Below are 12602 nucleotides of genomic sequence, written 5' to 3' on the forward strand. Positions count from 1 at the left end.
AGACTTGGGAATGATCAGTCAGTTGATTTGTGTGACCCATTCAACATAATAACTGTGTTTTTGCTTCTCAGGGTTTGTTTGCCATAAACACGACCACGGGTGTGATCACAACGACATCAGTTATTGACTTTGAGAATTCAGCCAGCACATACACTCTGACCATTGAGGCACGGAACACGCAGCCTGCAGTTTCCCCAGCGTAAGTCCAGCTAAATTAATTTTAGCCAGTGCTACAGTTTGTATTCCTGTTTTTGCATCTTGAAACAAAACCAAATTTTAAAATCGATTACATTAATGAGGTCATTTGGCTCGTTTCAAACTGTATAAATGTAATAATTAATGTTGATAAAAGACAGTCCAATGGCATTTATTCTCAAATTTTGGTCACTTGTAGATGTATTTTCTGGACATTTCAAACTTTTCTGTCTTAAGTTTATAGGAAATAATTGATATCTGAAAATTTGGCTGTTCTTTTTCTAGTGATGGAGTCAGCGAAGTGACTGTTCTAGTGACCATTACAGACATCAACGACAGCCCACCAGTATTCCAACAGCCTAACTACCTAATACAGATCATCGAGGTAAGAACCAACCTTCAGGAATTATATTCATAACTTTTGAAATGGGTCTGAATAATACACAAATCAAAAAGATGTTTTCCGATTTGTTGACTTCAATTTGCATGTCGATTGCATGGATTGAGTTTCTGAGAATTTCTATTCACAAATCTTAGACAGGTGTCTTTACACCTGCAGAAAACATTTACATTCACATTTGCTGTTGTAGGCTTTTAAGGTACAAAGTGACAGAAATGTTAAAGTCACAGTGAGTGTTTGGTGCAGTGAATCCTCAAATCTCAACTAAGTCTCTCCTTTTTTTACTTTTGTCCCCTTCAAATCAGTTTCCATATATGGTAAGATGATTATCGAAATTCTCTGATTTATAAACCAACATGTTTGTTGCACTTGCTGACGACACCTCCCACCTCCAAACCCTACTCCTCCCCCAGAAAATCCTGTAATACTTTTTGTATGATAACCCTAAAAGTAATGCATTTTGGAAACAGCATATCAAACAAATCACAAACAAGTAAACCTCCTCAGCACTTGCCTTTCTTCTACCAAAAGTGATTTATCATTCTAAATTCCACTTTTTATAGGCCAAGGACTCATTACCGACACATTAACACAAATATGTGATCAGCAGATAATGAATTTGTGTTATTCTCTGTGGAGAACAATGGTATTTGGCGGTAAAATAACCCCTCAAACTAACAGAAGAAGAAACTGTTACGACAGCTTAACGTTTCCCCTCCTTGAAGAGGGTATAAAGTTTCCTTCATTGAACATTTAACAGGTGTTTAACCAAGAAAGTAACAAAGTTGAGTATTACATAACCCCTTTTTTGTCTACTTGGTGAGCAGCCCATGCCACTTTGAATAAATGTATCATGTTGTTGTGAACTGAGTGACCAAAAACAGCACAGTTGCCCACTTGTTTTGGATGGAAACAGTCAGTGGTCAACTAAGTTGAAGATGTGAGATAGACAGTTCCAAAGATAAAGGACACAGATCAGTCATGCAGCTTTGGAATGCTGCGGATGTGGCTTTACGTGTGACACACTGTGTACGTGCCATTGGTTCCAAAGATATATATTATGCATACATATATTATGCACTGATTCACGTGTGCACTTTGCATGGAGTGTAGGCGACCATTTTTCATTTACACTTGCACTGCCTACTGTATCCCCACGAGAGAAAGCCTACTTGGATTGATTAACCTATGCTGCTCATGGGCACCTCACATCATAATGTATGAGCAACAGTTCTGTGTTGCTGCCTAGGGCAGACGTGTAAGTCTATACTTTCCCTGGTCGCAACAAGGGATTAGTTCAAAGAATTGAAAGTCAAAAAAGTTTGAAATCGTCTCATGGCCTACAGTAGGATTTTTCATTGAAATTTTTGGATTCTGTATACCCAAATCAGGAGTCTTTGAAGCAGAAAATGCACAGTGCGTCAGTGTTGCCTGGATATCAATGAGCACATCTTTCCACTGCAACCTGTGGTCTGTCTTGACTCCTTTAGCAATCTTGGAGACCTTAAGACTTACTCCACATTTCAAGCTGAACGCCATTCACAATTCTACTCCACTTCTTTGCTGACAGCTCTCAGATACCGGACTGACCATTGGTCGAGTGATAGCCAATGATGCTGACTCAGGGCCAGCTGGTGAGGTAACCTACACTATCCTCAGCGGCAATGACAACGGTAGGCAGGATTGATCATTATCAATTATCATAGGATGTTAATTTAATGTTCAGAATGACAGCTCAAGCACCGAGCACAAAATCAGAACTCCTGAATCTTATGGCTAGGGCCAGGTTTAGTCATGACAGAGCTGTCCAGTTCATAAGTGGGGCATCACTAGAGTTTAAACCACACCCACTGCACATAGAGTTGCATGGAACTGGAAGTTAATGGCGCAGCTTTAGTGTTGGTCCAATGTAAGCCTGTAAGCAGTGGCATGTCCCCGTGTACGACAAGTCACTTTACAAACCCAGATAGATCTGGAATCTTGTGTGATTTCGTATCTCAAGAGTAACTATGGGTACATTTGATTTCTCCCCAACTAGGCACATTCCTAGTGGATCCCAACAGTGGAAACATCATCCTGCTTCAACCTCTTGACCGGGAAACCGTTTCCTTCTACAACATCACCGTCCAAGCCCAGGATAGAGCGGCGCCTCCACTTAGTGCCACAACCTACGTCATTGTCGAAGTGCGTGATTTCAATGACAATGATCCACAGTGGATCAGAGACCGTTACACTGCTTCGGTGGTGGAAGGGCAGCCTGCAAACACATTTGTTATCCAGGTACACTTTTTAATTTTGCATTATTCTGGTCTTGGATATAAATGCCAGAAGCCAAATGACAAAACAGGTTCTCAACCTTTTTTTTACCGCAAATGGTCTCTTAAAAGTCAATTTTTAATCTTACATCAATTACAATTCTGAGCCCTTCAAGGCTCGTTCAAACTTGAAACTTTTCAAAGCAGGAACACATCAAGTCAGATTTTTTACTATTTTGGCCCAGACTTGCATATGTAATCAAATAAACTCACAGAGACAAGATAACAATCTTTCTTCGATGGCGCAGGATACCAGCCAAACAATTCTTATAGCATAGCATTCGTTGGTTCCTTGTAGGTAATGGCTCAGGATGCTGACATTGGCCGGAATGCATTGCTTAGATATGAGCTGGCACAGCTCAGTCAGTATCTGTATATTAACCTGACCACCGGTCAGATATTCACCAGTATGCCACTGGATCGAGAACAGACAGAAACTATCGAGGTCAACGTGCGCGTGCGAGATGGTAAGTTCCTCTGAATCAAGTTTTGGAGGAAAGTTTGGTTTGCCTTTGCATTTGTCAAGTTTGAATGCATTCTGCTGGTGTAGGGGCATGGAAGGGTCCAAACTTTTTTCATACAAGTAGAAGTTCATGACTTTGCAAGAGAATGGAAGTTCTGCCCTGTTTATGAGTATTGTGTTATTGCTGAGTATTTTGACGCAAAACTCAGAAATTGGCTGATTGGGGGAAAAATCATGCCCCTCTGTTTTTGTGCTTGCTTTTAGATGGTGACCCACGGCGCTTCTCAAGCCAGCTAGCTGTGGTCACAGTGACTGTACTAGATATCAATGACACACCACCAACCTTCGCTGGTACCCCGTATAGGTTTGAGGTGGCAGAGAATGAAAGAGCTGGAACATTTGTTGGCCAGGTTTGGTTTTTCTCTCTTTTTTATTAACATTTTTGGCTCTGATAGATGGCCAAAGTTTTTCACTAAAACTCCAGACAAGGAAAAAGTATTATTAATAATAAGCCAAGCACTCAATGTTCTAATACCAATAGGGAAGTTTGAATCTCTCCCAAAACCAACTTATCAACAAAACTGTGGCCCTTTTCTCTTTTCCTTTAAAATCATTACAACTGTGTACATAACCTAAAAAAAACCAAGATGCTCAACTTTAATAAACCAAAGATCTTTATACTCCGTCCATGTTGAAAGCCCATCATGTGTTGATAAGCAACATTTCTTAGGTCACGTTTTAACTAAGCAGATAATGTGCTATTGTGGAAGCTATTTGTATTTATGCAGAAATTAGAAAATGCGCTCTAATTGTTTTTGTGACAGGTGACAGCAGCTGATCCTGACAGTGTTGGTACCCTGACGTACTCCTTCGCATTCCCACAAACCCAATTCCTGATCGACCCCACCATGGGCACCATCACAACTATTAACTCGCTCGACCGAGAACAGCAAGACCAATACAACATCCAAGTTAATGTCACAGACGGGACATTTGAGACCACGACCGACGTCCTGATCGTGGTTACAGATGTTAACGACAACCAGCCAGTGTTCAGCCAGGTCTTGTACGAAGTTACCGTTGCTGAAAACACGCCAGCCAGGATTATACTCAACCTCATGGCTAATGATTCAGATATTGGTAAAAACTGTAAAAGGTTTATCATCAAATATTAAAATCGTGTGAAAATTGAACAGTTTTACTTTATATTAATTGTTGACAAAACATGGTTCTTTCTAGAATTCAACCCTGTGATCTCCAGAAGGCCACGTTATTGCTTTACCAATTGAGCTCTCCAGCCCTACAATCATTTTTTGTTCATTTTGTTACGCCTTTAAACAGATGTTGATTTTTTTCAGTGCGCTGAGGGTATTGTAAAATTAGGCTGAATCATGCACGAAGGTCTAGGTTTTCATCAGTAACAGATAAGTACATACTGACTACAGACATCTAGACAAGGTTGGAGCTATATAAATATTGCTCTTATGACCTATGTACAATTAATTATCATCAAATTTGCCTTTCAGGCCTGAACAGTGACATCATTTACCAGTTTGACCCGTCCAGCAACACTCCTATTGGACCCTTCCTTCTGGACCGGCTGACTGGTGAACTGCGGACTACCAGCTCTTTAGACAGGGAGACTCAGGATTCTTACACCTTGGTAGTCAATGCCATTGACCGGGAGGGCGGGTCCGGCAGTCTTCAGGCGGTAGCCACTGTGCTTGTCACTGTGACTGACGTCAATGACAACAGGCCCGTCTTTGAATTCCAGAACTATGCTGAATCTGTGGCGGAGGACGCAGCTCAGGGACAGCAGATTGTAACGGTTGGTAGAGATTACAGAGTGGTTCAAATACACTGCGGCTGTACCCATTCAGCTGAAAATTTGCTGCTTGCTCTGTACATCCCTTCTGTGCTCTAGCAATTTGCACATGATCGTTGTTTCTTGTAGATAACAGAACCCTTTAATGTATAATAATAAATAGTAATAATGTAATGAATAATACAGTATTCACCCCAAAAAAACATATTCCTATTTTGTCTTTTTTGTTTTGCTGTCAGTGACTCATTAATCACAATTGTTCCAGGTCTCAAGTTTTGATTTCGTCTTTCACCCTTTTTCCAAACAGGTCCGAGCAACGGATGGAGACACTGGTGACAATGCTGTCATCCTCTATCGCATTATCCAAGGCAACGGTAACAATAACTTCCAGATCAATTCTAGCACCGGTGTTATCTCCCGGGGCCCTACCCCACTGGACAGGGAAACCGAAGACTCCTACTTGCTGACAGTGGAGGCGTACAATGATGGAGACCTGCCCCCTAGAAATACTGGTACGTGTTCTCAAAGGTCGATGCATGAGGGAGATGGATTTAGTTGGAATTCATTGGACACAGGGTGCTGTTCAAATTAAACAGGACTGGTTAACATTCCAATGATGGTGGTCAAGTTCAGAGTGGCCTTCTTTTTTTTGAAAGTCAATGAATTTTATGAACATTTTTGATCCTGATTAAATGGTCAGGGTTTCAAATCCGACCACTGGTCATATGCTGTGTCCTTAAGCAAGCCACTTTACTTTAATGTGCCTCTCTCCACCCAAAGTGTAAATCAGTTTTTGCATTAAGGGAAGTAATCTGCAGCGGACTAGTTCATGTATTTTGTTGTGGTGGACTTCACAGCGACTGTGACCATCACAGTCACCGACGTTAACGATGAAGCACCACGCTTCACCCAAGATGTCTACCTGAAGCCCGACCTGCTAGAGACTGCTGAAGCAGGTACCGTTGTGGTGACAGTGTCAGCCAATGACCCGGACCTGGGCCAAGGTGGGGAGATCCAATACAGCATCACAGGCGGTGAGTGCTGACCCTGAAGGAGCATTTCTTCTCTCTCCTAGTTTGCTCATTCCCGGGCACTTGAGGGCGCTATACATGAAATTTCATCAATGTGCTTATTTACGGAGCACTGTTGGTCATTTGTCTTCCCGAGAGAGTAAGCACAATTCAACAACACAGGCAAGGAGCACTCACTCTTAAACAGCTGTTCTCGATTCTAGTTCCCGTATTCCTGATCACTTGAGGGCACTATGTAATAAAACATAGTAGAACTTTCCATCGTACCAACATTAATGCAAGACACATCCAAAGGAAACTGAAGACTTGCACCTTACCTTTGGTATCTCATCCATTTTCCAATTCCAGGCAATGAAGGCAACTACTTCGTAATCGATTCCTACTCTGGTAGGATCACGGTGCTCAGTACCCTGCCGGATTATTCCATCCAGTCCACCTACAACCTGACGGTGACAGCACAAGACCAAGCCCAACCCTTCCACACGGCCACGGCCACAGTCCGGGTCCTACTGGTGGATGCGCAAGACGACCCACCCGAGTTCACCATGGCCCGCTATGAGGTCAATCTGACCGAAAACGTTGGGGAAGGGTATCCCTTCTTGCAAGTAAGTGTCAGTGTGGCATTCCAGTTCTTAATCCAACTCAAACACTCTCCCTCCACACTTCCTCAAACCGTCAACATCCTCCTCTCTGCAGAAGACGAATGGCACATTCTTTATTCTTAAATTCCTAAGAGTATCTAACCACTTTGAAAGTGCTAGTGGCTTAGCTCTACCTACAACATCCTCCAAAACTACTTGGCGGATTTTGAAGGATCTAGGAGGGATTGGAATAAGTTGTAATTCTTAGAGTGTCTTACTGTGTCCTTGATCCCTCAGGGATGATGTGAGATGTACCAAGATTCTACCCACTTGGAAAAGCATCGTTCACGTAGTCATAGACTGGAAATTTTTTGAGAAGCTCAAAATGATTGAAATTGTCAATTAGGTGAACTAGTTCTTCCTGTTCTAGACAAATTGCCTTATTCCAAAAATTTTTATAAATGGACAGCAAACAAAAATTAACAAGTGTAGACAGGCTTCGTTCCTCCCTTATGCTGTGTTTGAAATGGGCTTGCAGAACAACGGCTAAGTCTATTGTCCGCCCATCTCTGTGTATTTCCAATGGGGTGAAGACCTAGACCTAGCTCTAGACAACAGATACGGATGCAGCCTTAGACATACACCATGAATGTCATGAGTATTCTTTGTACACACATTTTGTGTTATGTCTTACAGGTTGTTGCCCAAGTACCAGGTAAGCCCAATGCTGTGGTGACGTACAGTCTGGAACCCAATGTCAACCCAACCATTCTCCAAATGTTTGACGTCGACCCTGTAACGGTGAGTTTGTATCAGCTGCGCACGTAGTCTGGCCTTCTTCCATTGAGGAAATGTCTCACAACTTTGAAAAATGTTAGCTGTGTATGAGTTCACTTTTCAGCCATTATTAGAAATAACGTGACATCTGGTTAATGGATTGTTGATCATGTGACATGAATTATTCATCCTAACTTTCTCCTGGCACTGCCTCACTGTCAAGGAAATGGAACATACCAGGGGTGAATGAATAAATGTGGTTCAAAGCGCAAAATAGGTGACATGGGGATTAATCAGGTGTACAGACTGAATAATGAATGTTTTATATTTGTGCAGAGGAGAGAGTACTTTCAGTTGATGACTGATATTCCATTCCATTCAGCTCTTGAAAGACCAGCCAGCAGTGTACTGCTCTCAGTGAATGATGCTTAACTTCAGTTGTGTGCCACTTGCTAATTTCATTAACCGTGTCGATCTCAAACCAGCCGAACTCCAACCCCAGGGTTTGTTGGAATCTGCTAGGATGAGTGCTGCACTGGTATACTGGCTGTGGTTTGTTTGGGATTAGGTTGCCAGTAAATCACCCTAAGGAGTTAAAGGTTAAGCTTTAAGCCCAAGATTGATAGCAGTTAGTAATAGCATGTTTTCAAGATTACCTGTGCGATGATGTTTCATCCAAGCTGTGTTTATTTTTTGTTTTGGTGCAGGGTTGGCTGACGACAAAGGGAATGATTGACTATGAGACAGGGCCACCACTCTACACGTTCACCGTGTTAGGAATGACTGAAGCTGGATTATCAGGCTCAGCTGCTGTAAGTATTAACATTGTCCCGGAACAGTTCTTAACCATGCCGTAGCAGTAAAAAAAGGAAAATTGTATTTTGGGACTGCTGGACACCCAAGCACATTTTTTTCTGTGCCATACTCTTATGTGCTAACCTCTTGTAATGATATGGATTTGTACTCATTCCACTGAAAACTGTTGTATTTAATGTCACTTGCTTGTAAAAAGTTTTGATTATGCTGTATGAATATAGTTTGTGGTGCTAATTTGTGGTATCAACTGAGGTCAAGGTAACATTTGTTATGTTGTTGTCACTCTTTGGTGTCCCCTACAATAGGTTTGGGTTCACATCCAAGATTTGAACGACAACCCACCTGTCTTTGTGACATTCCCCAACGGAGCGGTGACAGTGGATGAAAATATGGCTGGCGGCTTTGTGGTTGCCACGGTAGCTGCCAATGATGCAGACTCGGGAATAAATGCCGATGTAAACAATTTTATTGACACATTTTTTATTGTGTTGCTCTATTTAAACGAATGGTTAGAACACAAATATGTGAGGCAATCTTAGGTCCTCTAGATGGTTAATAGTTTGCCTAGCAAAAATGGGTTACCAGCTGAAATGATGCTGTTTATATTACTAATGGCTGGTTCTCTGCTGCTCTTGCCAAGTGTACAAATGTATTTATATTGCTACTTATTGCAAATAATGGAATTTAAAATGAAAGTTTGCTTTCAAAGGAAACACTGTTGTGTATGGACATTAGATAGATCCTAACTTTCATAGCATATCAGGAGGTATGTCATATCAGGAGGTATGTCATATCAGGAGGTATGTCATATTTATACTGTCTGTCTATTTGTCTGCAGGTTGTTTATGTGATCAGCGGAGGAAATGAAGAGGGTCACTTCGATATTATCCCCAATGTAGAAGAGGCGCTAATTGTCACCACGACAGCACTGGACAGGGAGACCGTTGATAGATACACACTGACGGTGAGTTGGCCCAAATGGTTAAAGTATTACAGTGCTATTGATTGAGAGAAGTCACAAGATCTTTTGAAGTGACATTGGTTTGAATGTGTCTTCTGCTTATAGATTACAGCATCCGATCAGGGTATTCCATCCATGAATTCCTCCATCGTCGTTGAAGTAGTCGTCAACGATCTGAACGATAACCCTCCAGTGTTTGATCAGGTCAACTACACTGCAACAGTGGAGGAGGTACGTTACATCACTGTGCCAATTTCTAATTCCAACCCTAAACACTGTACCTGTTTGAAAGGCAAAGTAAAACACTTTCCACTTTCCATCCTCTTACCAGAATGTCTTACCCAACCAACCAGTAACAACCATCCTCGTCACCGACCTGGATGCCTCCTCATCCAATAACATCCAGTTCCAGATCGACCCGGCGTCCAATCCCAACGGTGTCTTCCAGATCAACTCCCAGGGAGAGATAACGCTCACCACTCAACTGGATCGAGAAACCCAAGCCTTCTATGATCTCACTGTCATCATGACTGACCCTAATTATGACCCCACCTTCATGGTTAGTTCACAAATTATTTTACGAACTAAAGATTTTATCTGCTGATTACATGGTATATCCACCCAGAGCTATTTCCTAAGTTGGTGTAATAGTACTTAAATATTAAGGTGTGCCTACAGGCAATATATGGATGGACACTTTAAGTAAGATGCTACTTAGCACACATTTCACCGTAGCTTTTATCTTGTAAATTAATGAATAAATAGACCAATGAGTTTGCAGGAATGCAAATACTTGATAAACAAATAAATACCAACTTGCATGTCTCAGGTTTTTAATCTTTTAACTGTTGAGCTGTGTATCAGACCAGATCGAATACTCCTTTGAAAGTAATTTTAAAGCGTTCTCAATTTGAGAGTTTTTGTATTGATTCAACTCAGAGTGTCCCCTTTAACCTCCTTGTAGGAGACGACCCATGTGTATGTGACAGTCCTTGATCAGAATGACAACCAGCCTGTCTTCCCTGACCAGCCATCGGTAACGGTCACCGAGGGGCCATCATCCACCGGGGTCATCTTTGTCACCGTCACGGCCAGTGATGCTGATGTTGGCAACAACTCTGAGATGGTTTACACCATCACCGGGGGAAACGGGGAGGGCATTTTTGGTATCCATAGCAACAATGTAAGTCAGTTCAACTGGCAATATTTTAGTCCTTGAATGAACGTTTGCTCAAGTCCATACGTAGGCTTATTGAAGCTATGGAGACCTGTTATATCATCATTCAAAACAAAAACGGAATCTGTCTAAAAGCTTCTAATGTTTTGATTCTGTGATTCAGGGTTCAATCTATATAATCAATGAACTTGACTGGGAGACAACACAGACCTATGAACTCATCATCACAGCGACAGACCAAGCAGTGAACAGCAACGACAGGAGAACTGGAACCGTCACTGTAAGTCAGTCTTGGGGAATTATTTCTGTGAGATTATGATTGAAATGTTATGGGATTTGGACAGGATACTCATGGTTTGATTTCCCTGTGTTTCACTGAGTTTTTCTCATCCAAGGTATGAGGTCTTTTATGAAGAAAAATTATATCTGTTGCTTACAACTAAGTGTATCGCTAAGTGAGATTTCAAACTAGATGTTAAACAGTTGGTTACAAATATCAGAATCCCCGTCTCATTTTTGGAATTCTTGTTGGCTCCAGGTTGTCATAAATGTGGAGGACATCAACGACACACCTCCTCAGTTCCCTTCCAGTTACTTTGGTCCTTACAGCGTCTCTGAGGGTGTACCAGGAACCTATATTGGCCCCTTTGTGGCTGTTGATATGGACAGTGGTGCGGGTGGCCAAGTGACGTACACCATCATTGGAGAGTACAGCGGTGAGTTGTCAGTGTCCTGTTCCGCCATTTTGTGAAAAATGAGAACAAAATGATACATGTTCTGTTTACTTCAGGGTCAGACATACATCCATGATGAATCAAGTGAAATCCAAGCTTCAGAATTTTAACTTCATTATCAAAAGGGTTTTAGTATGGCTGGTTATTTTTTTTTTTGTACTCTTGGAATTTTTTTCACAACAGATTTGTTCATCATTAATCCGACCACGGGAGTGTTGACCCTGAAACCAACCGCAGAACTTGATTATGAGACCAGCCAAGAGTTCAACATCACCATCATAGCGACAGATGCAGGGATACCATCGCTTAATGGAACTGTGAGTTGCAACTTGAGTTTTTATCAGCTTCTTTCAAGCCAACAGAGTGAAATTTCCATTTTTGTCAGGAAAGACAAATACACTCAAGAAAAAAAAGGGTGACAAATGTTGTAACATCTCATCCATAGATTCTATTTCCTGGTTGGCCAAGGGCCTATCTTCTGTTTGTATCCACAAATAAGCTTTTACAGTTTGCATATTTTACTCTTTGTATTCATGATTCCTTTTGACATTTGTCTCGGCCACAGACCACAGTTGGCATCATTGTCATTAATGTCAATGACAATAGCCCCCGTTTCCAAGACACCCCCTACCGCACAAGCATCAACGACACCTCACCGGTGGACACCTGGGTGTTTAAAGTGTTAGCCACAGATGATGATGCAGGCCCTGAGGGCGAGGTGACCTATAGCATCTTTGACGGCAACACGGGAGGAGTGTTCCGGATCGATCCAGTTGTAAGTTTTTAACATCAACTTTGCCTTAGTGCCATGTGAGTCTTCTTTGTGAGGTTTGGAAGGTTCAGAAGGGAACTGATGTCAACGTTGGACAGTACGCTCTGTTAGTTAGTACGCTTTCTGACAAGGTTTTTCAGTTTTTGCTTGTCAGATTTAGAAGAAGAAAAAGTTATATCTGTCTTTGCTGTTGTCAAAGGAACTTGTCAGAAGTTAAATACGAAATGAATTTCAGTCCTAATATTTTGCTTATATTCTTGCTAGACTGGAAATGTCTTCGTCAACAAAACTCTGACCAACGGTGTTTACAGGCTGGTCATCAAAGCTCAGGATAATCCAGCAAACCCAGACAATGCTCGAGAGGTAAGTTGCCAAGGTCATGAAGACAGTCAAGAAATCCCTGTGTTTTTTTTTAGTGTACAGTGGCAAATCTAGGATCAGTAAAATTCAAGAGAACAAAGGGACAGAAGGGTCGTCACAAACCGGCATATCCATAAACCTGGATCCACCCTTGGTATGCATTGCCTAAAAATGATATTGCATGAAAAGGAAGAT

The 12602-nt window shown here is 41.7% G+C and overlaps 1 protein-coding gene across 7 annotated transcripts in view; it reads left to right on the forward strand.

Moving 5' to 3' along the window:
• The window catches only part of LOC110973761 (uncharacterized), an 89594-nt gene that overhangs the window by 60936 nt on the left and 16056 nt on the right, over positions 1-12602 (forward strand). For all 7 annotated transcript variants that reach the window (XM_087129703.1, XM_087129704.1, XM_087129705.1 and 4 more), the window contains 23 exons: positions 72-199; positions 481-580; positions 2166-2268; positions 2634-2875; positions 3209-3377; positions 3638-3783; positions 4198-4513; positions 4900-5201; positions 5506-5710; positions 6056-6232; positions 6578-6834; positions 7507-7611; positions 8295-8399; positions 8709-8858; positions 9242-9367; positions 9470-9595; positions 9696-9923; positions 10329-10547; positions 10705-10821; positions 11080-11257; positions 11459-11592; positions 11841-12050; positions 12312-12410. In XM_087129703.1, coding sequence (XP_086985829.1) covers positions 72-199; positions 481-580; positions 2166-2268; positions 2634-2875; positions 3209-3377; positions 3638-3783; positions 4198-4513; positions 4900-5201; positions 5506-5710; positions 6056-6232; positions 6578-6834; positions 7507-7611; positions 8295-8399; positions 8709-8858; positions 9242-9367; positions 9470-9595; positions 9696-9923; positions 10329-10547; positions 10705-10821; positions 11080-11257; positions 11459-11592; positions 11841-12050; positions 12312-12410 — 3942 coding nt within the window. The remainder of the gene's footprint in view (positions 1-71; positions 200-480; positions 581-2165; positions 2269-2633; positions 2876-3208; positions 3378-3637; positions 3784-4197; positions 4514-4899; positions 5202-5505; positions 5711-6055; positions 6233-6577; positions 6835-7506; positions 7612-8294; positions 8400-8708; positions 8859-9241; positions 9368-9469; positions 9596-9695; positions 9924-10328; positions 10548-10704; positions 10822-11079; positions 11258-11458; positions 11593-11840; positions 12051-12311; positions 12411-12602) is intronic.

This window comes from Acanthaster planci, linkage group LG19 (assembly GCF_054643075.1).
Source record: "Acanthaster planci isolate LZ-2023a linkage group LG19, COTS_SCS, whole genome shotgun sequence".
In the NCBI taxonomy this organism is placed as follows: Eukaryota; Metazoa; Echinodermata; class Asteroidea; order Valvatida; family Acanthasteridae; genus Acanthaster; species Acanthaster planci.